This window comes from Oncorhynchus masou, chromosome 3 (genome assembly GCF_036934945.1).
Source record: "Oncorhynchus masou masou isolate Uvic2021 chromosome 3, UVic_Omas_1.1, whole genome shotgun sequence".
Classification (NCBI taxonomy): domain Eukaryota; kingdom Metazoa; phylum Chordata; class Actinopteri; order Salmoniformes; family Salmonidae; genus Oncorhynchus; species Oncorhynchus masou.
Genome location: NC_088214.1, coordinates 8080902 through 8107233, shown reverse-complemented (window position 1 = coordinate 8107233; position 26332 = coordinate 8080902). Strand labels below are relative to the sequence as shown.

The window sequence follows — 26332 nt, the reverse complement described above, 5'->3', positions numbered from 1 at the left end:
ATGTCACCCCAACCCCAGAGACTCTGGGTTGTCCTTTAGAGACTGGTCCAAAGGTGGTGACGGCTCACCTGGAACCCCAAGAGACTGTAAAAGTCCCCTAGTCGTGGTGACGGTCACCCCAACCCCAGAGACTGTAAAGGTGGTGACGGTCACCTCAACCCCAAAGACTGTAAAGGTGGTGATGTTCACCTCAACCCCAAAGACTGTAAAGGTGGTGACGGTCACCTCAACCCCAGAGACTGTAAAGGAGGTGACGGTCACCTCAACCCCAGAGACTGTAAAGGTGGTGACGGTCACCTCAACCCCAGAGACTGTAAAGGTGGTGACGGTCACCTCAACCCCAGAGACTGTAAAGGTGGTGACGGTCACCCCAACCCCAGAGACTGTAAAGGTGGTGACGGTCACCTCAACCCCAGAGACTGTAAAGGTGGTGACGGTCATCCCAACCCCAGAGACTATAAAGGTGGTGACGGTCACCTCAACCCCAGAGACTGTAAAGGTGGTGACGGTCATCCCAACCCCAGAGACTGTAAAGGAGGTGACGGTCACCTCAACCCCAGAGACTGTAAAGGTGGTGACGGTCACCTCAACCCCAGAGACTGTAAAGGAGGTGACGGTCACCTCAACCCCAGAGACTGTAAAGGAGTCCTGATGTTCAACCAGGGAGACCAGAGACCACAGTACAGAGACATGGACCGTATCGTCAACCAGAAGACTACTAGGGTCCAGGTACACACCCACTGGACTGGTACAGGGGACCTGGTCCACAACCATAAGACACCTGGGAACCATGGACCACAGTGCAGCGACATGGATCATACTGTCATCATACATGACCCTCCCCCCGACCTCGGAGACGTCCCTGGGGTCCTGGTGTACAGACAGAAGACTAATGGAGATCAGGGAGTCTCCCTACTGTACAGACAACCTGACCATACTGTCACCATACGAACTAACTCCCTGTCTCCTGTCCTCACCGCATCTGTCATCAAGACCAACCGGGTTGGGGTCACAGCCCTGAGCCCCATGGGCCCCCTGAGCACCTCCAAAGACCCCAAACAGGACAGACGGGGGCTCAACGGACACCCTCCTCTACCCGGTCCAGGTAGAGAACTGAACCATGTGGCCCCCCAGACCCCCCCAGAAATGACCCCCTCCCTACCCCTGCACTTATGGACTCAACTGTCTGACCCCACAGCCATGGTCGGATACAGTGTCCCCACTCTTAGGATCCAGAAATCTCCACTGTACCCCCGCCACAACGGACGGGTGGAGAGGCTCAGTAAGAGTCCGGCTCAACCAACCTACCCTGCCCACCCAGCACTGCCGGTCCTGCCCCACCTGGCCCAGCCACCCTACCCTACCCACCCTAACCACCCAACCCACCCTGCCCTGCCTCCCAGTGACTTGAAGACACCCCCCTACAGCATGGAATGAGGGGACAGCCTCACTGCCATGGGGGCCTGGAACATATAATACAAGGACAGAACTACACTGATAGTAGTCTGAGAAGGAAAGCTTGCGGTAAGTGTGTGTGTGTGTGTGTGTGTGTGTGTGTGTGTGTGTGTGTGTGTGTGTGTGTGTGTGTGTGTCTGTGTCTGTGTGTCTGTGTCTGTGTCTGTGTCTGTGTCTGTGTCTGTGTCTGTGTCTGTGTGTGTCTGTGTTCTGTGTCTGTGTGTTCTTAGTCATGACTTCAGAGAAATGTTACTGTGTCTGTGGTTTACTGTGTCTGTGTCTGTGTGTAACAGTTTGTTATACAAAAATGTTTCAGTATCTGTGAAGATGTGACTGTGTCTGTGTCTGTGTGTCTGTGTGTGTGTCTGTGTCTGTGTGTGTGTGTGTGTGTGTGTGTGTGTCTGCTAATGTTCATGTCACGAGTTCCTTCCTAGCAGTTCTTAGTCATGACTTCAGAGAAATAGAGAATTACATTTACACAGATTGACTCGTGGTTTACACAACCTGACTGCTGATGACGTGCGCGTCATGGTAGTGTAACAGTTTGATTATACAAAAATAACATTTCAGCAGCCATATCTGTGAAGATGCAAGATGACTGTGTGTGTGTATCTGTGTGTCTGTGTGTGTATCTGTGTGTCTGTGTGTGTCTCTGTTTGTGTGTGTGTGTCTGTGTGTGTATCTGTGTGTCTGTGTGTGTCTCTGTTTGTCTGTGTGTCTGTGTGTCGGTGTGTTTCTGTCTGTGTCTGTATCTATGTGTGTGTGTATCTGTGTGTCTGTGTGTGTCTCTGTTTGTGTGTGTGTGTCTGTGTGTGTATCTGTGTGTCTGTGTGTGTCTCTGTTTGTCTGTGTGTCTGTGTGTCGGTGTGTTTCTGTCTGTGTCTGTATCTATGTGTGTGTGTATCTGTGTGTCTGTGTGTGTCTCTGTTTGTGTGTGTGTGTCTGTGTGTGTATCTGTGTGTCTGTGTGTGTCTCTGTTTGTCTGTGTGTCTGTGTGTCAGTGTGTCTCTGTCTGTGTCTGTATCTATGTGATTGTGTGTCTGTTTGTCTGTGTGTGTCTCTGTTTGTGTGTGTGTGTCTGTGTGTGTCTCTGTGTGTCTGTGTGTGTCTCTGTTTGTCTGTGTGTCTGTGTGTCGGTGTGTTTATGTCTGTGTCTGTATCTATGTGTTTGTGTGTCTGTTTGTGTGTGTGTCTGTGTGTGTATCTGTGTGTCTGTGTGTGTCTCTGTTTGTGTGTTTGTCTGTGTGTGTATCTGTGTGTCTGTGTGTGTCTCTGTTTGTGTGTGTGTGTGTCTGTGTGTGTCTCTGTTTGTCTGTTTGTGTCTCTGTTTGTCTGTGTGTCTGTGTGTCGGTGTGTTTATGTCTGTGTCTGTATCAATGTGTTTGTGTGTCTGTTTGTCTGTGTGTGTCTCTGTTTGTGTGTGTGTGTCTGTGTGTGTCTCTGTTTGTCTGTGTGTATCTGTGTGTCTGTGTCTGTGTGTATCTGTGTGTCTGTGTGTGTCTTTGTTTGTCTATGTGTCTGTGTGTGTCTGTCTCTATCTATTTGTCTGTGTGTTTATTTGTTTGTCTGCTGATGTTTATGTCACATTAGTTTCTACTTCTTGCTATAACTTAGTCATCATGACTTCAGAGAAATGGAAAGTAAAAAAAAATTAGAGTTGAATCATTTATTGTAATGAGACACCAACCATCTGGGATAGATATTGGATACAACTGCCGCTAGTCTACCCTCTCTTTCGGTAAGTATTTATAGGATAACAGACATGACTATCTATCTGAGTCATTGGCAGGACTACAAAATAACTCCCCCACTGGTTTCTCCAGTTAGGACAAGATAACGCCGACAGACACGGTCGCACTGTTTCCAGTTCCTAGCCAACTTTGCAGTATTTTTTTTTGCATGTGTTACTTCTTACATTATTTGTTCTTGTATTTTATTACCTACAGCCCGGAAAATAACGTTTGGATATTAGATTGATGGTCACTCACCAGATATTTGAGCAGATATCAGACTTCAAATCAAATCAAATGTTATTGGTCACATACACATGGTTAGCAGAAGTTAATGCGAGTGTAGCGAAATGCTTGTGCTTCTAGTTCCGACAATGCAGTAATAACCAACGAGTAATCTAACCTAACAATTTCACAACAACTACCTTATACACACAGTGTAAAGGAATGAAAGAATATGTACATAAAGATATGTGAATGAGTGATGGTACAGAACGGCATAGGCAAGATGCAGTAGATGGTATTGAGTACAGTATATACATATGAGATGAGTAATGTAGGGTATGTAAACATATAAAAGTGGCATTGTTTAAAGTGGCTAGTGATACATGTATTACATAAAGATGGCAAGATGCAGTAGAAGGTATAGAGTGCAGTATATACATATGAGATGAGTAATGTAGGGTATGTAAACATATAAAAGTGGCATTGTTTAAAGTGGCTAGTGATACATGTATTAGATAAAGATGGCAAGATGCAGTAGATGGTATAGAGTACAGTATATAAATATGAGATGGGTAATGTAGGGTATGTAAACATTATATGAAATGGCATTGTTTAAAGTGGCTCGTGATACATTTTTTGCATCAATTTTTACATTATTGAAGTGGCTGGAGTTGAGTCAGTATGTTGGCAGCAGCCACTCAATGTTAGTGGTGGCTGTTTAACAGTCTGATGGCCTTGAGATATAAGCTGTTTTCAGTCTCTCAGTCCCTGCTTTGATGCAACTGTACTGACCTCGTCTTCTGGATGATAGCGGGGTGAACAGGCAGTGGCTCGGGTGGTTGTTGTCCCTGATGATTTTTATGGCCTTCCTGTGACATCGGGTGGTGTAGGTGTCCTGGAGGGCAGGTAGTTTGCCCCCGGTGATGTGTTGTGCAGACTTCACTACCCTCTGGAGAGCCTTACAGTTGTGGGCGGAGCAGTTGCCGTACCAGGCGGTGATACAGCCCGACAGGATGCTCTCGATTGTGCATATGTAAGAGTTTGTGAGTGCTTTTGGTGACAAGCCAAATTTCTTCAGCCTCCTGAGGTTGAAGAGGCACTGCTGCACCTTCTTCACCACACTGTCCGTGTGGGTGGACCAATTCACTTTGTCCGTGATGTGTACGCCGAGGAACTTAATACTTACTACCCTCTACACTACTGTTCCGTCGATGTGGATTGGGGGGTGTTCCCTCTGCTGTTTCCTGAAGTCCACGATCATCTCCTTTGTTTTGTTGACGTTGAGTGTGAGGTTGTTTGAACTTCCAGAGGTATCTCTATTCATCCCGCGGGCTGCACCAATACGCTGACACCGGAGAAGACGAAGAAGAAGTGGGGCCCGAGGTAGACTCAGGCGGTGTATTACTCGCTAACGGTCAGTCCCTAGACAATAGAGTCAACGAGCTCAGGGCAAAGATCTCCGTCCAGAGAGATATCAGGGACTGTAACGTACTCTGTTTATACAGTGCCTTTGGAAAGTATTCAGACCCCATTCCACATTTTGTTTGGTTACAGCTTTATTGTAAAATTGATTAAATAGCTTTCTTCCCTCAATCTACACAATACCCAATAATGACAAAGCAAAAACAGGTTTTTATAAAAAAGAAAAAACTTAAATACTGTATTTACATAATTATTCAGACCCTTTTCTCAATATTTTGTTAAAGCACCTTTGGCAGCGATGACAGCATTGAGTCTTCTTGGGTATGACACTACAAGCTTGGTACACCTGTATTTGTGGAGTTTCTCCCATTCTTCTCTGTAGATCCTCTCAAGCTCTGTCAGGTTGGGATGGTGAGCGTTTCTGAACAGCTTTTTTCAGGTCTCTCCAGAGATGTTCGATCAGGTTTAAGACCGGGCTCTGGCTAGGCCACCCAAGCACATCGGAGACCTGTCCTGAAGCCACTCCTGTGTCATCTTGGCTGTGCACTTAGGGTCGTTGTCCTTTTGGAAGGTGAACCTTTGGCCCAGTCTGAAGTCCTGAGTGCTCTGGAGTAACTTCATCAAGGATCTCTCGGTACTTTGCTCCGTTCACCTTTGCCTCGATCCTGACTAGTCTCCCAGTTCCTGCCGCTGAAAAACATCCCCACAGCATGATTCTGCCACCACCATGCTTCAAGGGTAGGAATGGTGCCAGGTGTGCTCCAGACGTGACGCTTGGCATTCAGGCCAAAGAGTTCCATCTTGGTTTCCTCAGATCAGATTATCTTGTTTCTCATGGTCTGATAGTCTTTAGGTGCCTTTTGGCAAACTCCAAGTGGGCTGTCATGTGCCGTTAATTGAGAAGTGACTTCTGTCTGGCCACTCTACCATAAAGGCCTGATTGGTGGAGTGCTGCAGAGATGGTTGTCCTTCTGGAAGGTTCTCCCATCTCCACAGAGGAACTCTAGAGCTCTGTCAGAGTGACCGTCAGTTATTGGTCACCTCCCTGACCAAGACCCTCCTCCCACGATTGCTCAGTTTGGCCAGGCGGCCAGCTCTAGGAAGGGTCTTGGTGGTTCCAAACTTCTTCCACTTAAGAATGATGGAGGCATCGGGTCTCCCGAATGGCACAGTGGTCTAAGGCACATCGCAGTGCTAGCTGTGTCACTAGAGATCCTGGTTAGAGTCCAGGCTCTGTAGCAGGCGGCCGCGACTGGGAGACCCATGGGTCGGCGCACAATTGTCCCAGTGTCGTCCGGGTTAGGGGAGGGTTTGGCCGGCAGAGATGTTCTTGTCCCATCGAGCACTAGCGACTTCAGTGGCGGGCCGGGCGCACTAAGCTCAGGGTCCTGGGTCTGAACACCTTCCTGTGCAACTGGGTCGTGGACTCCTGATGGGCCGCCCCCCCCCCAGGTGGTGAAGGTAAAGCAACAACACCTCCACCACGCTGATCCTCAACACATGGGCCCCACAGTGGTGGGTGCTCAGCCCCCCTTATACTCCCTGGTCACCCACACACGTCTCCAACTCAATCATCAAGTTTGTTGATGACATAACAGTGGTAGGCCTGATTACCAACAACAATGAGACGGCCTACAGGGAAGAGATCAAAGCCCTAGTGGAGTAGTGCCAGGAAAATAAGTCTCCGTCAATGTCAACAAAACAAAGGCTCTGAATGAGGACTACAGGTGACAGCAGAGACAGACACTCCCCCATCCACATCAAAATTGAAGAGGCGACAGAGTTCTTCTGTCCAGTGTCTTTTGCCCATCTTAATCTCTTCTTTTTATTGGCCAGTCTTTTTCTTTGCAACTCTGCCTAGAAGGCCAGCATCCCGGAGTCGCCTCTTCACTGTTGATGTTGACACTGGTGTTTTGCGGGTACTATTTAATGAAGTTGCCAATTGACGACTTGTGAGGCGTCTGTTTATCAAACTAGACACTCTAATGTACTTGTCCTCTTGCTCATGTAACAGTATAACTTTAGACCGTCCCCTCGCCCATACCCGGGCGCGAACCAGGGACCCTCTATACACATCAACAACTGACACCCACAAAGCATCGTTACCCATCGCTCCACAAAAGCCACGGCCCTTGCAGAGCAAGGGGAACTACTACTTCAAGGTCTCAGAGCAAGTGACGTCACCGATTGAAACGCTATTTAGCGCGCACCACCGCTAACTAAGCTAGCCATTTCACATCCGTTACACTCAGTTGTGCACCGGGGCCTCCCACTCCTCTTTCTATTCTGGTTTGAGACAGTTTCTGCCTTTCTGTGAAGGGAGTGGTACACATCGTTGTACGAGATCTTCAGTTTCTTGGCAATTTCTCGCATTGAATAGCCTTGATTTTTCAGAACAAGAATAGACTGACGAGTTTCAGAAGAAAGTTATTTGTTTCTAGCCATTCAGAGCCTGTAATCGAACCCACAAATGCTGATGCTCCAGATACTCAACTAGTCTAAAGAAGGCCAGTTTTATTGCTTCTTTAAGCAGCACGACAGTTTTCAGCTGTGCTAAAATAATTGCAAAAGGGTTTTCTAATGATCAATTAGTCTTTTAAAACAGTAAACTTGTCTTAGCTCACAAGACGTGCCATTGGAACACAGGAGTGATGGCCTCTGTACACCGGTGTAAACATTCCTTTAAAAATCATCTGTTTCCAGCTACAATAGTTATTTACAACATTAACAATGTCTACACTGTATTTCTGATAAATTTGATGCTATTTTAATGGACAATTTTTTTTTCTTTTAAAAACAAGGACACTTCTTATGTGACTCCAAATTTTTTGAACGGTGGTGTATGTAAATATATACAATGGCAAGAAAAAGTATGTGAACCCTTTGGAATTACCTGGATTTATGCATAAATTGGTCATCAAATTGGATCTAAACTTCATCTAACTCATTATCCTGGGGGTTCACATACTTTTTTGTTGTTGTTGTTTTTTTGTGTGAATTTTACCCCGTTTTCTCCCCAATTGTTTGTTAGTAGCTACTATCTTGTCTCATCACTACAACTCCTGTACGGGTTGAGAGTCATGCGTCCTCCGATACACAACCCAACCAAGCCGCGCATCCAACCCGGAAGCCAGCCGCACCAATGTGTCGGAGGAAACACCATGCACCTGGCAACCTTGGTTAGCGCGCACTGCGCCCGGCCCGCCACAGGAGTCGTTGGTGCACGATGAGACAAGGATATCCCTACCGGCCAACCCCTCCCTAACCCGGACGACACTAGGCCAATTGTGCATCACCCCACAGACCTCAGAGTCTCTGGTGGCACAGCCCTTAACCACTGCGCCACCTGGGAGGCCACCACATACTTTTTCCAACCTACACTGTGAATGTTTAAATGATGTCTTCAATATAGAAAAATGCAATAATTTGTGTTCTTAGTTTAAGCACAATATGTTTGTCTATTTTTGATTAATTTAAGTTAAAATCAAATTTGATGACCAATTTATGCAGAAATCCAGGCAATTCCAAAGGGTTCACATACTTTTTCTTGCCACTGTATATATACATTGCTCATTTTGATAATTTGTATTTTTTTCTTCTAGATTATGTGTGTATTGTTTTTAGATTTATTATTACTAGGTATTACTGCACCGTTAACATTAGAAACACAAGCATTTAGCAAGGTATTGCTGCACAGTTAGCATTGAAAACACAAGCATTTTGCTAGGTATTACTGCACCGTCACGGCGAGAAAAACAAGCATTTAGCTAGGTATTACTGCACTGTTACGGCTAGAAAAACAAGAATTTAGCTTGGTATTACTGCACCGTTAGCATTAGAAACACAATAATTTAGCTAGGTATTACTGCACTGTCAGAGCTAATAGAAACAGAAGCATTTAGCTAAGTATTACTGCACTGTTAGAGCTAGTAGAAAGAGAAGCATTTAGCTAGGTATTACTGCACTGTTAGAGCTAGTAGAAACAGAAGCATTTAGCTAGGTATTACTGCACTGCTAGAGCTAGTAGAAACACAAGCATTTATCCAGGCATTACTGCACTGCTAGAGCTAGAAACACATGCATTTATCTAGGTATTACTACACTGCTAGAGCTAGTAGAAATACAAGCATTTATCTAGGCATTACTGCACTGCTAGAGCTAGAAACACAAGCATTTCGCACACCTGTGATAAGTTATGAAAGTCTATGTTCGCAACCAATAGACTTTGATTTGATTTAAAGTTTTGAATACGTCCAAAATGGCACCCTATTCCCTTTTTAGTGGACTATTTTTGACCAGGGCCATTGTGCTGTAGTCCAAAGTAGTGCACTATATAGGGAAAAGTTTGCAATTTGGCAGGCAGTCTTTGTGTCATTCACAGAGGTCACATTTGTGAAGATTGTGATCTATTTGACAACAATCAAACATCACTAATTAAATAATTCTTGCCATTTCAATTAATTGAAGTTATAGAAGTCTCAAAAGTTTTACCTCACAATTGAGAAAAAGGACAAATTATAAAGAGAGGATGTTCCCGTTTGTGTGAAATACATCCCTCTTGTGCAGAATATGTGTAACTGCAATTTTGTTTTTTCTGGCTTGTGCCTAATTTCTGTGAATTGGGCCAAGTACAATCTGGTTTTAATTATCAAGCCTTTGGACAGATGCCAGAGCAGAGTGAGGCAAACCAAAACGTTAGCTTGTTATATTTCAAATGTTCCCATAAACATGAGCACTTCTAGACATCGTTCAAACATGGCGAGAGCCAAGGCCCGCGGGACTATAGCGAACCACTCCCATAGAGAGAACCCCTGTGGGGGCTATAGCGAACCACTCCCATAGAGAGAACGCCTGTGGGGGCTATAGCGAACTCCTCCCAGAGAGAAAAGGCCTGTGACTTCATGTTAAAGCTTTCAAAATAGGCTTTGAAATATCGTAGAAGTATATTAATTCTGTGCAGATATCGTTTATGGTAAATCACTTGTAACTACGCAATTATGATTTAATTTTATGACAGTGTATTTGGTGTATTCTGAAAACGCAGTCTGTTTAGACTATTATCAGTTGAAAAGGGCTACAGTGAAAATATAATTCATTCCATTGATTTTCTTCTCTATTATGTCTTCTCTATTCTTCCCTGCTGTTTTATCCTCTTCTCTCCTGCTTTCTCCTGTTCTCTACTCTTCACTCCTGTTCTCTCCTCTTCACTCCTGTTCTCTCCCTTCTTCCTTCTCCTGTTCTCTCCTTTTCTCCCATGTTCTTTCCGCTTCTCTCCTCTCCTGTTCTCTCCTCTTCTCTCCAGTTCTCCCCCTTTTCTCCTCTTTTCTCAATTTGTCTCCTGTTCTCCCCTCTTCTCTCTAGTTCTCTCCCGTTCTCTCCTCTTCTCTACTCTTCTCTACTCGTCTCTCCTCTTCTCTCTAGTTCTCTCCCCAGTTATCTCCTCTTCTCTCCTGTTCTCTCCTCTTCTCTAAAGTTATCTCCTCTTCTCTCATCTTCTCGACTCATCTCTCCTCTCCTCTTCTCTCTTGTTCTCTCCTCTCCTGTTCTCTCCTCTTCTCTCTTGTTCTCTCCTCTTCTCTCTTGTTATCTCCTCTCCTGTTCTCTCCTGTTCTCTCCTCTTCTCCCCTGTTCACTCCTCTTCTTGTCACTTCTCTCCCCTTCTCTCATATTCTCTCTTCTTTTCTCCCGTTCTCTCCTGTTCTCTTCTGAGTCTCTTATGTTCTCTCCTCTTTTTGCCATTTCTCTCCTGTCCTCTCCCTTTCTCTCATCTTCTCTCTTCTTTTCTTCCGTTCTCTCATCTTCTCTCCCTTTCTCTCCTCTTCTATCCTGTTCTCTCCTGTTCTCTTCTCTCTTGTTCTCTCCTGTTCTCTCTTGTTCTCTCCTGTTCTCTCCTCTTCTCTCTTGTTCTCTCCTGTTCTCTCTTGTTCTCTCCTCTTCTCTTCTCTCCTCTTCTATCCTGTTCTCTCCTGTTCTCCCCTCTTCTCTCTTGTTCTCTCCTGTTCTCCCCTCTTCTCTCCTCTTCTCTCCTCTTTTCTAATTTTCTCTCCCGTTCTCTCATCTCCTTTCATTTTTCTCTCCTCTTCTCTCCTCTTCTCTCTTCTCTCCTGTTCTCCTGTTCTCTCTTGTTCTCTCTTGTTCTCTCTTGCTCTCTCTTGCTCTCTCTTGCTCTCTCTTGCTCTCTCCTGTTCTCTCTTGTTCTCTCCTCTTCTCTCTTGTTATCTCCTCTCCTGTTCTCTCCTGTTCTCTCCTCTTCTCCCCTGTTCACTCCTCTTCTTGTCACTTCTCTCCCCTTCTCTCATATTCTCTCTTCTTTTCTCCCTGTTCTCTCCTGTTCTCTTCTGTTCTCTTCTGTTCTCTCCTCTTTTTGCCATTTCTCTCCTGTCCTCTCCCTTTCTCTCATCTTCTCTCTTCTTTTCTTCCGTTCTCTCATCTTCTCTCCCTTTCTCTCCTCTTCTATCCTGTTCTCTCCTGTTCTCTTCTCTCTTGTTCTCTCCTGTTCTCTCTTGTTCTCTCCTGTTCTCTTCTCTTCTCTCTTGTTCTCTCCTGTTCTCTCTTGTTCTCTCCTCTTCTCTCTTGTTCTCTCCTCTTCTCTTATCTCCTCTTCTATCCTGTTCTCTCCTGTTCTCCCCTCTTCTCTCTTGTTCTCCCCTGTTCTCTCTTGCTCTCTCTTGCTCTCTCTTGCTCGCTCTCTCTTGCTCTCTCCTGTTCTCTCTTGTTCTCTCCTGTTCTCTCTTGTTCTCTCCTGTTCTCTCTTGTTCTTTCTTGTTCTCCCCTGTTCTCTCTGGTTCTCTCTGGTTCTCTCTTGTTCTTTCTTGTTCTCCCCTGTTCTCCCCGGTTCTCTCCTCTTCTCTCCTCTTCTCTCCTCTTCTCTCCTCTTCTCTCCTCTCCTCTTCTCTCCTGTTTTCTCCTTTTCTCTCCCGTTCTCTCATCTCCTTTAATTTTCTCTCTTCTTCTCTCCTGTTTTCCTGTTCTCTCTCTCTTGTTTTCTCTTGTTCACTCCTGTTCTCTCTTGTTCTTTCTTGTTCTCCCCGGTTTTCTCTGGTTCTCTCTTGCTCTCTCCTGTTCTCTCCGGTTCTCTCTGGTTCTCTCTTGTTCTCTCCTGTTCTCTCTCTGTTCTCTCTCTTGTTCTCTCTTGTTCTCTCTTGTTCTCTCTTGTTCTCTCTCTTGTTCTCTGCATCTCTTCTCTGCTGTAGTTAACAACATTTCCACCTAAATTTCTTTGCCAAGCTTCCGTCCAGTAGTGTAATTGTCTTCTGTGCCTACCTTGCTTGTGTCCCAACTGGATCCCTATTCCCTATAGGCACCAGTGGAGGCTGGTCGGAAGGAAATATAAGAGGACGGGCTCTTTGTAATGGCTGGAATGGAATTAATGGAAATGGACATATGTGGTTTCTATATGTTTGATGAGTTTGATTCCATTCCATGAATACATTCCAACCATTACAATGAGCCTGTCCTCCCATGGCTCCTCCCATCAACCTCCACTGATAGGCACAACTTTTTTCCCCCATCTCATCCAGCTCCAGTAGCAAGGCTGAATGAGTCATGATCACCCAAGGACACATAGCTAACTCATGAGTTTATCCTCCTTCACTTCATCTATTCTAAAGTATAAACTGGGTGGTTCAAGACCTGAATGCTGATTGGGTGACAGCTGTGGTATATCAGACCTTATACCATGGGTATGACAAAACAGTTATTTTAATGCTCAAATTACATTGGTAACCAGTTAATAATAGCAATAAGGCACCTCAGAAGTTTGGGCATTGGGCAAATATACCACGGCTAAGGGCTGTGTCCAGACACCTCAGAGGGTTGTGGTATATAACCAATATACCACGGCTTAGGGCTGTGTCCAGACACCTCAGAGGGTTGTGGTATATAACCAATATACCACGGTTAAGGGCTGTGTCCAGGCACTCTGTGTTGTGGTATATAACCAATATACCACGGCTAAGGGCTGTGTCCAGACACCTCAGAGAGGGTTGTGGTATATAACCAATATACCACGGCTAAGGGCTGTGTCCAGACACCTCAGAGGGTTGTGGTATTTAACCAATATACCACGGCTAAGGGCTGTGTCCAGACACCTCAGAGGGTTGTGGTATATCACCAATATACCACGGTTAAGGGCTGTGTCCAGACACCTCAGAGGGTTGTGGTATATCACCAATATACCACGGCTAAGGGCTGTGTCCAGACACCTCAGAGGGTTGTGGTATATAACCAATATACCACGGCTAAGGGCTGTGTCCAGGCACCTCAGAGGGTTGTGGTATATAACCAATATACCACGGCTAAGGGCTGTGTCCAGGCATTCTGTGTTGTGGTATATAACCAATATACCACGGCTAAGGGCTGTGTCCAGGCATTCTGTGTTGTGGTATATAACCAATATACCACGGCTAAGGGCTGTGTCCAGGCATTCTGTGTTGTGGTATATAACCAATATACCATGGCTAAGGGCTGTGTCCAGACACTCTGTGTTGTGCCGTGCAGGGGAACAGCCCTTAGACATTTGTATATTGGCCATATACAACATCCCCTTGGGCCTTATTGCTTAAATATCCATCACTACATTAAGACTGAACAGTACGAAAATAACTCTATGGAATGGAAAATCCAATATATATACAGTGCCTTGCGAAAGTATTCGGCCCCCTTGAACTTTGCGACCTTTTGCCACATTTCAGGCTTCAAACATAAAGATATAAAACTGTATTTTTTGTGTGAAGAATCAACAACAAGTGGGACACAATCATGAAGTGGGATGACATTTATTGGATATTTCAAACTTTAAAAAAAAAAAAAAAACTGAAAAATTGGGCGTGCAAAATGTCTCTATGTCCCCACATGGAGGGAAGTATCTCCTAGCATGGCGTATCCAACCTCTATGTCCCCACATGGAGGGAAGTATCTCCTAGCATGGCGTATCCAACCTCTATGTCCCCACATGGAGGGAAGTATCTCCTAGCATGGCGTATCCAACCTTGGACAGAGGCAACCTCTATGTCCCCACATGGAGGGAAGTATCTCCTAGCAGGCAACCTCTATGTCCCCACATGGAGGGAACATCTCCTAGCGTGGCGTATCCAACCTTGGACAGAGGCAACCTCTATGTCCCCACATGCATCCTCCATTGCCTGGAGAAGCGGCATACGGGCATAGGGTTGGCGATCATACACTTAAGCGCCAGGCTGAGAAGAATTCCTCTATGGGATTTAGAAAAGGTGAATATGGGGGTAGGTACAAAACTACAAATTGTGGATGGATGGCAAACCGGTTTTGGACCAGAACAGCCCGGTGAAAACTAACATTGTCCCATAAAACCACAAACCTAGCAGGCTCCTGATCTGGATCAGGGACAAGCATTGTGTAAATTGCATCCAGAAAAGTGAGCATATGGCCGGTGTTGTACGGACCCAGTGTGGCGTTGTGATGGAGGACCCCGTTTTGAGTGATGGCAGCACACATAGTTATATTACCCCCACGCTGTCCAGGGACATTGGTAATTGCCCTCTGTCCTATTACATTTCTTCCACGGCGCCTGGTTTTGGTGAGGTTGAAGTCAACCTCATCCAAATAAATAGATTCATGGCGAATTACATGGGCATCCAGCTCCAGTACACTCTGTAACAGACAAAAGGATATACAGATGAGTAAATATGGTATGTCTGAGGTACTGGAAGTAGTGTTGCATACATACCTCTACAAAGTCATGTCGCATATTCTTGACTCTGTCAAAGTTTCTCTCAAAAGGCACCTTGTAAAGTTGTTTCATCGTCTCTCGGTGCCGTTGGAGGATGCGTTGTATGGTCGACAGGCTTACAGCATTGATGTTGTTAAATATGGTGTCATTATTCAAGATATGCTCTCTTATCTCTCGAATCCTAATTGCATTGTTGGCCAAAACCATATTTATAATTGCAGTCTCTTGTACATCTGTAAACAAGCGTCCTCGTCCTCCATGATGTCTTTGCCTTTCCACTCTGTAAACAATGTACAAAACAATGTAGCAGAATTCAAACAACCTCATTCATTCAATGTATGATGTTCAGCATAGTAGAACTGTAAACAATTCAATGTACAAAACAATGTAGCACAGCATGATGACCAACCTCATTCATTCAATGTAGTACAGCATGATAACCAACCTCATTCATTCAATGTAGTACAGCATGATAACCAACCTCATTCATTCAATGTAGTACAGCATGATAACCAACCTCATTCATTCAATGTAGTACAGCATGATAACCAACCTCATTCATTCAATGTAGCACAGCATGATAACCAACCTCATTCATTCAATGTAGTACAGCATGATAACCAACCTCATTCATTCAATGTAGCACAGCATGATGACCAACCTCATTCATTCAATGCAGTGCAGTAAATGGATGGCTTAGAGTTACAAATGTTTATGCAATACTATGCTGTCATACGTATTTTACAGTACATTGCTGTAATGCTAAAATAGTCATTATATAGTTGCATACCTGTTCTCATTTCTGAAGGTTCGAATTATGGACGCCACTGTAAATCGACTCAAGTTGGGCTCGACTCTCAGTCCTCTCTCATGGTCAAACCGTGGTTGATCACATGATCAACAAGTGTTGCCCTAATCTCATCAGAGATGGCTCTCCTTCCTTCTCTTCTTTGCCCTCGTCCTCTTCTTCCTCTTCCTCTCCCTCCTACTCCTCTTGCTCTCTGTCCATTGTTGGCATCCATTGTTCAAAACAGGTAATCTGACCTATGACCTATTTATAGGCCTATACTACAGTAAAGCAGTGATTGGTTAGTGATCAGTTAAGCTATTAGTGTTTGCTCATGTGAGGAGTGTGTGTGTGACCTGGTGAATAAGTGTAGCATTTTGATTGGTTGTGTTTGGAAAAGGAAAGCAAGTCACTTCCTGTTAGTGTTTTGTGTTGTAGGTAGAGAATTGTGTGTAGTATTTTGAAAAAAGTGTTTTATGCCATTGACACCTGAGTCAAAGGCTGAGAAATAGCTTATGGTTTTGCACTTAGAGTGAGAGGTTTCAAAAATCGTGTGACATGAAAAGATTGTATGTAAGCAGTTGGAAAAAACTGTAAATCCATTTTGAGTGGTTGTGTTCAATCAATGACATATGTTCTCTATTTGTATTTGATTATTGCCACTTGTGTTTAACAGTATGGATGACATTAGAGTGCATTAGAGTGCATTAGAGTGCATTAGAGTGCAGAATGTGTTTTGAGAATGAGAATGTGTTTAGAGTTTTGCTGAAAAGTCTAAGTGAGATCTGCAAATGGTGTTTTACCATGTGAAATGGTTTAAGGTATTGACAACAGACTGTGTTTTACCATGTGAAATGGTTTAAGGTATTGACAACAGACTGCATAATTAGATAAGTGAGTCCAGGCAACTGTGAACTTTGTTCAGCCAATGGGTTTTAGTGTTTTAGCAACTGAGAACTTTGTTCAGCCAATGGGTTTTAGTGTTTTAGCAACTGAGAACTTTGCTCAGCCAATGGGTTTGAGTGTTTTAGCAACTGAGAACTTTGTTCAGCCAATGGGTTTTAGTGTTTTAGCAACTGAGAACTTTGTTCAGCCAATGGGTTTTAGTGTTTTAGCAACTGAGAACTTTGTTCAGCCAATGGGTTTTAGTGTTTTAGCAACTGAGAACTTTGTTCAGCCAATGGGTTTTAGTGTTTTAGCAACTGAGAACTTTGTTCAGCCAATGGGTTTTAGTGTTTTAGCAACTGAGAACTTTGTTCAGCCAATGGGTTTTAGTGTTTTAGCAACTGAGAACTTTGTTCAGCCAATGGGTTTTAGTGTTTTAGCAACTGAGAACTTTGTTCAGCCAATGGGTTTTAGTGTTTTAGCAACTGAGAAAAACTGTAAGTGCTTGACACCACTGCCCCAAACCTTCTGGGGAGATGCTGTTGATGCGTCATTTAGCCGGACAGTTTACATCATTCATTGAAATGACCATTGACCATGGGTTGTACGTGTTGCAGATTGGCCTTTTAAATGCTGTGTTGTTTTCTTCCTCAGGAGCCCTGACGTGGTGAAGAGATGTCAGTCAGTGGTGGACACGGTCAGAGCTCGCCCTGAAGAGGGGGCTATTTCCAAGGGAAAACGCTCCAGACAGACAGGAGGAGAATTCCACATGAAAGCCTGCGATGCACAGGCCTTGAGACGCACAGTATAAAGCAAGCACTTCAACATACATGAACGTGTATGTGTGGTGTCTGGGGGGTTGGCAAAAACTCAAGACAGCAAAAACTGACTGTGTCACATTCCTTACCTTTGTGTATGAAATAAAGATAGCAGTGACCTAATAATTGGTATTAATATTGATTTGACATGTTTTATGTTCTGTTCTGGCACCGATGCGTATTTCCATTCTCCTTAGCTGTCTCTATTCCATGGTATTCCGTGTCTAAATGGCCTTTTCTGCACCTGAAATTACAAGTTATTCCCTAAATAGTGCACTATGTTTTGATCAGAGCCCTATGGGTCCTGATCAACAGTAGTAGTGGACTAAATTTGTCCTTTGGAACCCTGTCTTTATGATATGGAACAAACTACTGCATGTCGGAATCGTCTGCAGGTAGGCCTGCTACCCTCTCTGTCTCTCTGTTTATTAAAAATTGTGGCTCTTCTCTCCCAGAGCCCCTACAGATAGGATGAGACACCCCTCTGTCTATGGCTGCATTTACACAGGCAGCACAATTATGTTACTTTTTCCACTAACTGTTATTTTTGACCAATCACATCAGATCTTTTCACATCAAATATATTTTTCTGAGTTGATCTGATTGGTCAAAACACCAATTTGTGAAGAAGAAAAAAAAAAGATACGAATTGGGCTGCCTGTGTAATCGCAGCCCTGTTTCATCTCTCACCACAGAACAGCTCTGTTTCTCCTCTCTCCTCTCTTGTTGACGTCAAGCCCAGTTTCCTCCCGTCACTCCCGTCTCCTCCACCCTCACTGCAGAACAGCTCTCTTTCTCCTCCTCAAGCCCGGTTGACTGATAACCAATGTACTGAGTCTGTACCACTACAAGCTGTTAGACAGACTTTATCACGGTGATATGTAATTCCGGACGGATTCTTGCTTAAACGCCAATAATTCCGATACACATGAAAACATGAAATGAGCCAGGGAATCGGTAGAACATCACTCAAGAGATGCACAAAAAAACAAACAGTATAACGTTCAAAATGGGGGGGGGGGACCTTTCTTTAAGCTAAATCTGAATAAAATGTTTGAAATCTTCCAATTACTAAGAAACCGTCTCTCATCGTATTCATTGGTTACGCCTGTTTGGGAATGAACATGCTCTCATATTTCAAAGTTGTTTGACTGTTCTACTTTTCTAATGTTTTTTGGGGGAGATTTTCCCCCACTAACGTATGATTAGATGACAGGCCAGACAGGCTCAGTTCATTAGGTGAAGACAGGCCAGACAGGCTCAGTTCATTAGGTGAAGACAGGCCAGACAGGCTCAGTTCATTAGGTGAAGACAGGCCAGACAGGCTCAGTTCATTAGGGCTGAAGAAGACAGGCCAGACAGGCTCAGTTCATTAGGTGAATACAGGCCAGACAGGCTCAGTTCATTAGGTGAAGACAGGCCAGACAGGCTCAGTTCATTAGGTGAAGACAGGCCATTAGGTGAAGACAGGCCAGACAGGCTCAGTTCATTAGGTGAAGACAGGCCAGACAGGCTCAGTTCATTAGGTGAAGACAGGCCAGACAGGCTCAGTTCATTAGGTGAAGACAGGCCAGACAGGCTCAGTTCATTAGGTGAAGACAGGCCAGACAGGCTCAGTTCATTAGGTGAAGACAGGCCAGACAGGCTCAGTTCATTAGGTGAAGACAGGCCAGACAGGCTCAGTTCATTAGGTGAAGACAGGCCAGACAGGCTCAGTTCATTAGGTGAAGACAGGCCAGACAGGCTCAGTTCATTAGGTGAAGACAGGCCAGACAGGCTCAATTCATTAGGTGAAGACAGGCCAGACAGGCTCAATTCAGAATGAAAAAGGAAAGGTTGTCTTCAAAAGCCCAGCTCTACTCAGGGAGTATGTCTGCAGTACAGTGTGAAGACAGGCCAGACAGGCTGGATGTTGGATGTATGCTGAATCTATGTGAAAAACCACAGACCCCCCCCCCCCCCGTGGGCTTTGAACGAGTAGCTCGGCTTTGACCTTTCAGCCAAGGCTGTCTGCATATATCTCCTCTATTCATTTCATCAGCCACATGACACTAGCTGGGAGGCTGCAGCCTGTTGGCTGTGTCTCCTCTGTAAACAGTGAAAGACTGGTATGTCTGGAACCAAGAACAATACTACGAGACGAATGTCGCACGATTCCCCATGTACACTCCATACTGTAGGGACTAGGAGTAGGGTACCATTTGGGATGAACATAGACTTCCTCTATAACAGCTAACTGACGTCTGTTGGACTGTTGGTTTCTTCCAGCCAGAACTAACACAGGAGTAGACTTCCTCTGTCTGGAGATACAACTCACCACTATAACCGTTCCCCTGTCTGGAGATACAACTCACCACTATAACTGAACTAACACAGGAGTAGACTGGATATCAGGATACCCTGCTGAAGCTGTTAATACTGCAGATGTGGATGAACCATATAACTGTTCCCCTGTCTGGGTAGATACAACTCACCACTAGAACCCTGTTCCTGTCTCTGTCTGGAGATACAACTCACCACTATAAACTGAACTGACATTGGAGTAGACTTCCCATTTCTGGACCAGTGACTCTGTCTGTCTGGAGATACAACTCACCACTATAAATGAACTAACACAGGGTGTGACATGTTTATGTTTGTTGTACTTCCTCTGTCTGGAGATACAACTCACCACTATAAATGAACTAACACATTGGAACCGTAGACTTCCTTTGTATTTCTGTGATTGTTCTGTCTCTGAGATACAACTCTGTACCATTTCTATAAATGAACCATAACACATGAGTAACCAACACGCTGTCTGGAGATACAACTCACCAACAAAGAACTTGTTACACGGTCTCTGGTTAATCAGCTCACCAAAACAAATAAACTGTTCCTCTGGAGATACAACTCACCACTATGACTGTTCCTCTGTCTGGAGATACAACTCACCACTATGACTGTTCCTCTGTCTGGAGATACAACTCACCACTATAACTGTTCCTCTGTCTGGAGATACAACTCACCACTATAACTGTTCCTCTGTCTGGAGATACAACTCACCACTATAACTGTTCCTCTGTCTGGAGATACAACTCACCACTATAACTGTTCCTCTGGAGATACAACTCACCACTATAACTGTTCCTCTGGAGATACAACTCACCACTATTACTGTTCCTCTGAAGATACAACTCACCACTATAACTGTTCCTCTGTCTGGAGATACAACTCACCACTATAACTGTTCCTCTGTCTGGAGATACAACTCACCACTATAACTGTTCCTCTGTCTGGAGATACAACTCACCACTATAACTGTTCCTCTGGAGATACAACTCACCACTATAACTGTTCCTCTGGAGATACAACTCACCACTATAACTGTTCCTCTGTCTGGAGATACAACTCACCACTATAACTGTTCCTCTGTCTGGAGATACAACTCACCACTATAACTGTTCCTCTGGAGATACAACTCACCACTATGACTGTTCCTCTGGAGATACAACTCACCACTATAACTGTTCCTCTGTCTGGAGATACAACTCACCACTATAACTGTTCCTCTGTCTGGAGATACAACTCACCACTATAACTGTTCCTCTGTCTGGAGATACAACTCACCACTATAACTGTTCCTCTGTCTGGAGATACAACTCACCACTATAACTGTTCCTCTGGAGATACAACTCACCACTATAACTGTTCCTCTGGAGATACAACTCACCACTATAACTGTTCCTCTGGAGATACAACTCACCACTATAACTGTTCCTCTGTCTGGAGATACAACTCACCACTATAACTGTTCCTCTGGAGATACAACTCACCACTATAACTGTTCCTCTGTCTGGAGATACAACTCACCACTATAACTGTTCCTCTGGAGATACAACTCACCACTATAACTGTTCCTCTGGAGATACAACTCACCACTATAACTGTTCCTCTGTCTGGAGATACAACTCACCACTATAACTGTTACTCTGTCTGGAGATACAACTCACCACTATAACTGTTCCTCTGTCTGGAGATACAACTCACCACTATAACTGTTCCTCTGTCTGGAGATACAACTCACCACTATAACTGTTCCTCTGTCTGGAGATACAACTCACCACTATAACTGTTCCTCTGGAGATACAACTCACCACTATAACTGTTCCTCTGTCTGGAGATACAACTCACCACTATAACTGTTCCTCTGGAGATACAATTCACCACTATAACTGTTCCTCTGTCTGGAGATACAACTCACCATTATAACTGTTCCTCTGTCTGGATATTCAAGTCACCACTACAACTGTTCCTCTGGAGATACAACTCACCACTATGACTGTTCCTCTGTCTGGAGATACAACTCACCACCATAACTGTTCCTCTGGAGATACAACTCACCACTATAACTGTTCCCCTGTCTGGAGATACAACTCACCACTATAACTGTTCCCCTGTCTGGAGATACAACTCACCACTAGAACTGTTCCCCTGTCTGGAGATACAACTCACCACTATAAATGTTCCTCTATCTGGAGATACAACTCACCACTATAACTGTCCCTCTGGAGATACAACTCACCACTATAACTGTTCCTCTGTCTGGAGATACAACTCACCACTATAACTGTTCCTCTGTCTGGATATTCAACTCACCACTATAACTGTTCCTCTGGAGATACAACTCACCACTAGAACTGTTCCCCTGTCTGGAGATACAACTCACCACTATAAATGTTCCTCTGTCTGGAGATACAACTCACCACTATAACTGTTCCTCTGGAGATACAACTCACCACTATAAATGTTCCTCTGGAGATACAACTCACCACTATAACTGTTCCTCTGTCTGGAGATACAACTCACCACTATAACTGTTCCTCTGGAGACACAACTCACCACTAGAACTGTTCCCCTGTCTGGAGATACAACTCACCACTATAAATGTTCCTCTGTCTGGAGATACAACTCACCACTATAATTGTTCCTCTGGAGATACAACTCACCACTATGACTGTTCCTCTGGAGATACAACTCACCACTATAACTGTTCCTCTGGAGATACAACTCACCACTATAACTGTTCCTCTGGAGATACAACCCACCACTATAACTTTTCCTCTGTCTGGAGATACAACTCACCACTATAATTGTTCCTCTGGAGATACAACTCACCACTATGACTGTTCCTCTGGAGATACAACTCACCACTATAACTGTTCCTCTGGAGATACAACTCACCACTATAACTGTTCCTCTGGAGATACAACTCACCACTATAACTGTTCCTCTGTCTGGAGATACAACTCACCACTATAACTGTTCCTCTGGAGATACAACTCACCACTATAACTGTTCCTCTGGAGATACAACTCACCACTATAACCGTTCCTCTGTCTGGAGATACAACTCACCACTATAACTGTTCCTCTGTCTGGAGATACAACTCACCACTATAACTGTTCCTCTATCTGGAGACACAACTCACCACTATAACTGTTCCTCTGTCTGGAGATACAACTCACCACTATAACTGTTCCTCTGGAGATACAACTCACCACTGTAACTGTTCCTCTGGAGATACAACTCACCACTATAACTGTTCCTCTGGAGATACAACTCACCACTATAATTATTCCTCTGTCTGGAGATACAACTCACCACTTTAACTGTTCCTCTGGAGATACAACTCACCACTATAACTGTTCCTCTGGAGATACAACTCACCACTATAACTTTTCCTCTGTGTGGAGATACAACTCACCCCTATAACTGTCCCTCTGTCTGGAGATACAACTCACCACTAGAACTGTTCCTCTGTCTGGAGACACAACTCACCACTAGAACTGTTCCCCTGTCTGGAGATACAACTCACCACTATAACTGTTCCTCTGTCTGGAGATACAACTCACCACTATAACTCTTCCTCTGGAGATACAACTCACCACTATAACTGTTCCTCTGGAGATACAACTCACCACTATAACTGTTCCTCTGGAGATACAACTCACCACTATAACTTTTCCTCTGTGTGGAGATACAACTCACCACTATAACTGTTCCTCTGTCTGGAGATACAACTCACCACTATAACTGTTCCTCTGGAAATACAACTCACCAATATAACTGTTCCTCGTCTGTAGCCATTTTGTTTTTCTCCCAGTTGTGCTGTCTATCTGCCTCAGCATCTTCTCTGCTGTCACTGTACTTCTTGTTCTCTGTCTGTCTGCCTGTCTGCTTATAAAGGGCAATTCCACCACTTTCAATCTCATTTTCATTATCCAGTACCATACCAGTGTCTACATACTGTGACAACGGTACATTTCTTTTGTAGAAAAATAAATAAAGTAATGACATCATGACATAAAGTAATGACATCATGACATAAAGTAATGACATCATGACATAAAGTAATGACATCATCAAAAGTTTAAACATGTTTAAAAACAGTGATTTTTAAACACTATGAGACTCACAATGACGTGGGGAGCAAGGAAATCCCATCCTTCTGGCTCCTAAAATAAAAATCACTGCTTGTGCCCTACGGAATGGTGAAGCGGTCTAAGGCACTGCATCGCCGTGTAGAAATGTCAATACAGTCTGGGGTGCGATCCCAAGCTGTGTCCCAGCCGACCGTGACTGAGAGTCCCATAGGGCGGTGAACATTTGGCCCAGCGTTTTTCCGGGTTAGCGGATGGTTTGGCCGAGGGGCTTTAATTGGCTCATTGTGCTCTAGTGACTCCTTGCGGTGGGCCGGGCGCCTGCAAGCTGACCTCGGTTTTTTCCTCCAGTACATTGGTGCAGCTGGCTTCCTGGTTAAGCAAGCATGTGTTAAGAAGCAGCGTGGCTTGGCGGTCTTGTTCAGAGTACGCACAACTCAACCTTCACCTCTCCCGAGCGTGTTGGGGAGTTACAGCAATGAGACAGGATCGCAATTGGTTCTCACGAAATTGGGGGGAAAAAGAGGGCTCAATTATAAAAAATACAAAATTTTTAAACGACATTAAAACACCTACATTTTATATTTAATCCTACCCTGTGATGTCACAGAGCACGTTTTAACTACAGATCATAGAAACAGACACTGGTATTGTGCTGGAGATAATGAATATGAGGTTGAAAAGTGGTGGAATTGTCATTTGAGCCTTATATGTTATTAAAACCAAGCTAAAGACTTAGAGCCTGTCATATGTGTTCTCTTAAATCATACTGTGCTGAATTATCACCTACCCTATTCATCACTATTACAGGGCTCCAGACTAACATGTACCCCTGAATCATCACCTACAATAAGTGTTCATTACTATTACAGGGCTCCAGACTAACATGTACCCCTGAATCATCACCTACCCTAAGTGTTCATTACTATTACAGGGCTCCAGACTAACATGTACCCCTGAATCATCACCTACCCTAAGTGTTCATTACTATTACAGGGCTCCAGACAAACATGTACCCCTGAATCATCACCTACCCTAAGTGTTCATCACTATTACAGGGCTCCAGACTAACATGTACCCCTGAATCCTCACCTACCCTAAGTGTTCATTACTATTACAGGGCTCCAGACTAACATGTACAGTGCCTTGCGAAAGTATTCGGCCCCCTTGAACTTTGCGACCTTTTGCCACATTTCAGGCTTCAAACATAAATATATAAAACTGTATTTTTTTGTGAAGAATCAACAACAAGTGGGACACAATCATGAAGTGGAACGACATTTATTGGATATTTCAAACTTTTTTAACAAATCAAAAACTGTAAAAAATTGGGCGTGCAAAATTATTCAGCCCCCTTAAGTTAATACTTTGTAGCGCCACCTTTTGCTGCGATGGTCGCTTGGGGTATGTCTCTATCAGTTTTGCACATCGAGAGACTGAAATTTTTTCCCATTCCTCCTTGCAAAACAGCTCGAGCTCAGTGAGGTTGGATGGAGAGCATTTGTGAACAGCAGTTTTCAGTTCTTTCCACAGATTCTCGATTTGATTCAGGTCTGGACTTTGACTTGGCCATTCTAACACCTGGATATGTTTATTTTTGAACCATTCCATTGTAGATCTTGCTTTATGTTTTGGATCATTGTCTTGTTGGAAGACAAATCTCCGTCCCAGTCTCAGGTCTTTTGCAGACTCCATCAGGTTTTCTTCCAGAATGGTCCTGTATTTGGCTCCATCCATCTTCCCATCAATTTTAACCATCTTCCCTGTCCCTGCTGAAGAAAAGCAGGCCCAAACCATGATGCTGCCACCACCATGTTTGACAGTGGGTATGGTGTGTTCAGAGTGATGAGCTGTGTTGCTTTTACGCCAAACATAACGTTTTGCATTGTTGCCAAAAACTTCAATTTTGGTTTCATCTGACCAGAGCACCTTCTTCCACATGTTTGGTGTATCTCCCAGGTGGCTTGTGGCAAACTTTAAACAACACTTTTTATGGATATCTTGAAGAAATGGCTTTCTTCTTGCCACTCTTCCATAAAGGCCAGATTTGTGCAATATACAACTAATTGTTGTCCTATGGACAGAGTCTCCCACCTCAGCTGTAGATCTCTGCAGTTCATCCAGAGTGATCATGGGCCTCTTGGCTGCATCTCTGATCAGTCTTCTCCTTGTATGAGCTGAAAGTTTAGAGGAACGGCCAGGTCTTGGTAGATTTGCAGTGGTCTGATACTCCTTCCATTTCAATATTATCGGTTTGATTTGTTTGATCGTAGCTAGCTAGCTACATAGCCGTCTTTGTATTTAAGACAATTGTGTAGTCTAGAGCGATTTTCTAGGTTAGCTAGCCAGCTATTGTCATTCTTTTAACGTAACGTAACGTAATCAACACTGCTAGCTAGCCAGCTAGCCCCCGAATAGCAGCACTGTAGAAACTATTACACCCGACGGAACGACTTGATTAGTGTAGTGTCAACAACGCAGCCACTGCCAGCTAGCCTACAAAGTCAACAACGCAGCCACTGCCAGCTAGCCTACTCCAGCAGTACTGTATCATTTCAATCATTTTAGTCAATAAGATTCTTGCTACGTAAGCTTAACTTTCTGAACATTCGAGACGTGTAGTCCACTTGTCATTCCAATCTCCTTTGCATTAGCGTAGCCTCTTCTGTAGCCTGTCAACTATGTGTCTATCTATCCCTGTTCTCTCCTCTCTGCACAGACCATACAAACGCTCCACACCGCGTGGCCGCGGCCACCCTAATCTGGTGGTCCCAGCGCGCACGACCCACGTGGAGTTCCAGGTCTCCGGTAGCCTCTGGAACTGCCGATCTGCGGCCAACAAGGCAGAGTTCATCTCAGCCTATGCCTCCCTCCAGTCC

The 26332-nt window shown here is 44.3% G+C and overlaps 1 protein-coding gene across 1 annotated transcript; it reads left to right on the top strand.

The window, feature by feature from the left end:
• On the top strand, positions 1-18362 carry LOC135518812 (uncharacterized). Its single transcript, XM_064943826.1, has 3 exons — positions 1-27; positions 94-1524; positions 16868-18362. Exons 1-2 carry the CDS (start codon positions 1-3, stop codon positions 1435-1437), a joined length of 1371 nt encoding a protein of 456 aa, XP_064799898.1. The 3' UTR covers positions 1438-1524; positions 16868-18362.
• Positions 18363-26332: the final 7970 nt, after the last annotated feature.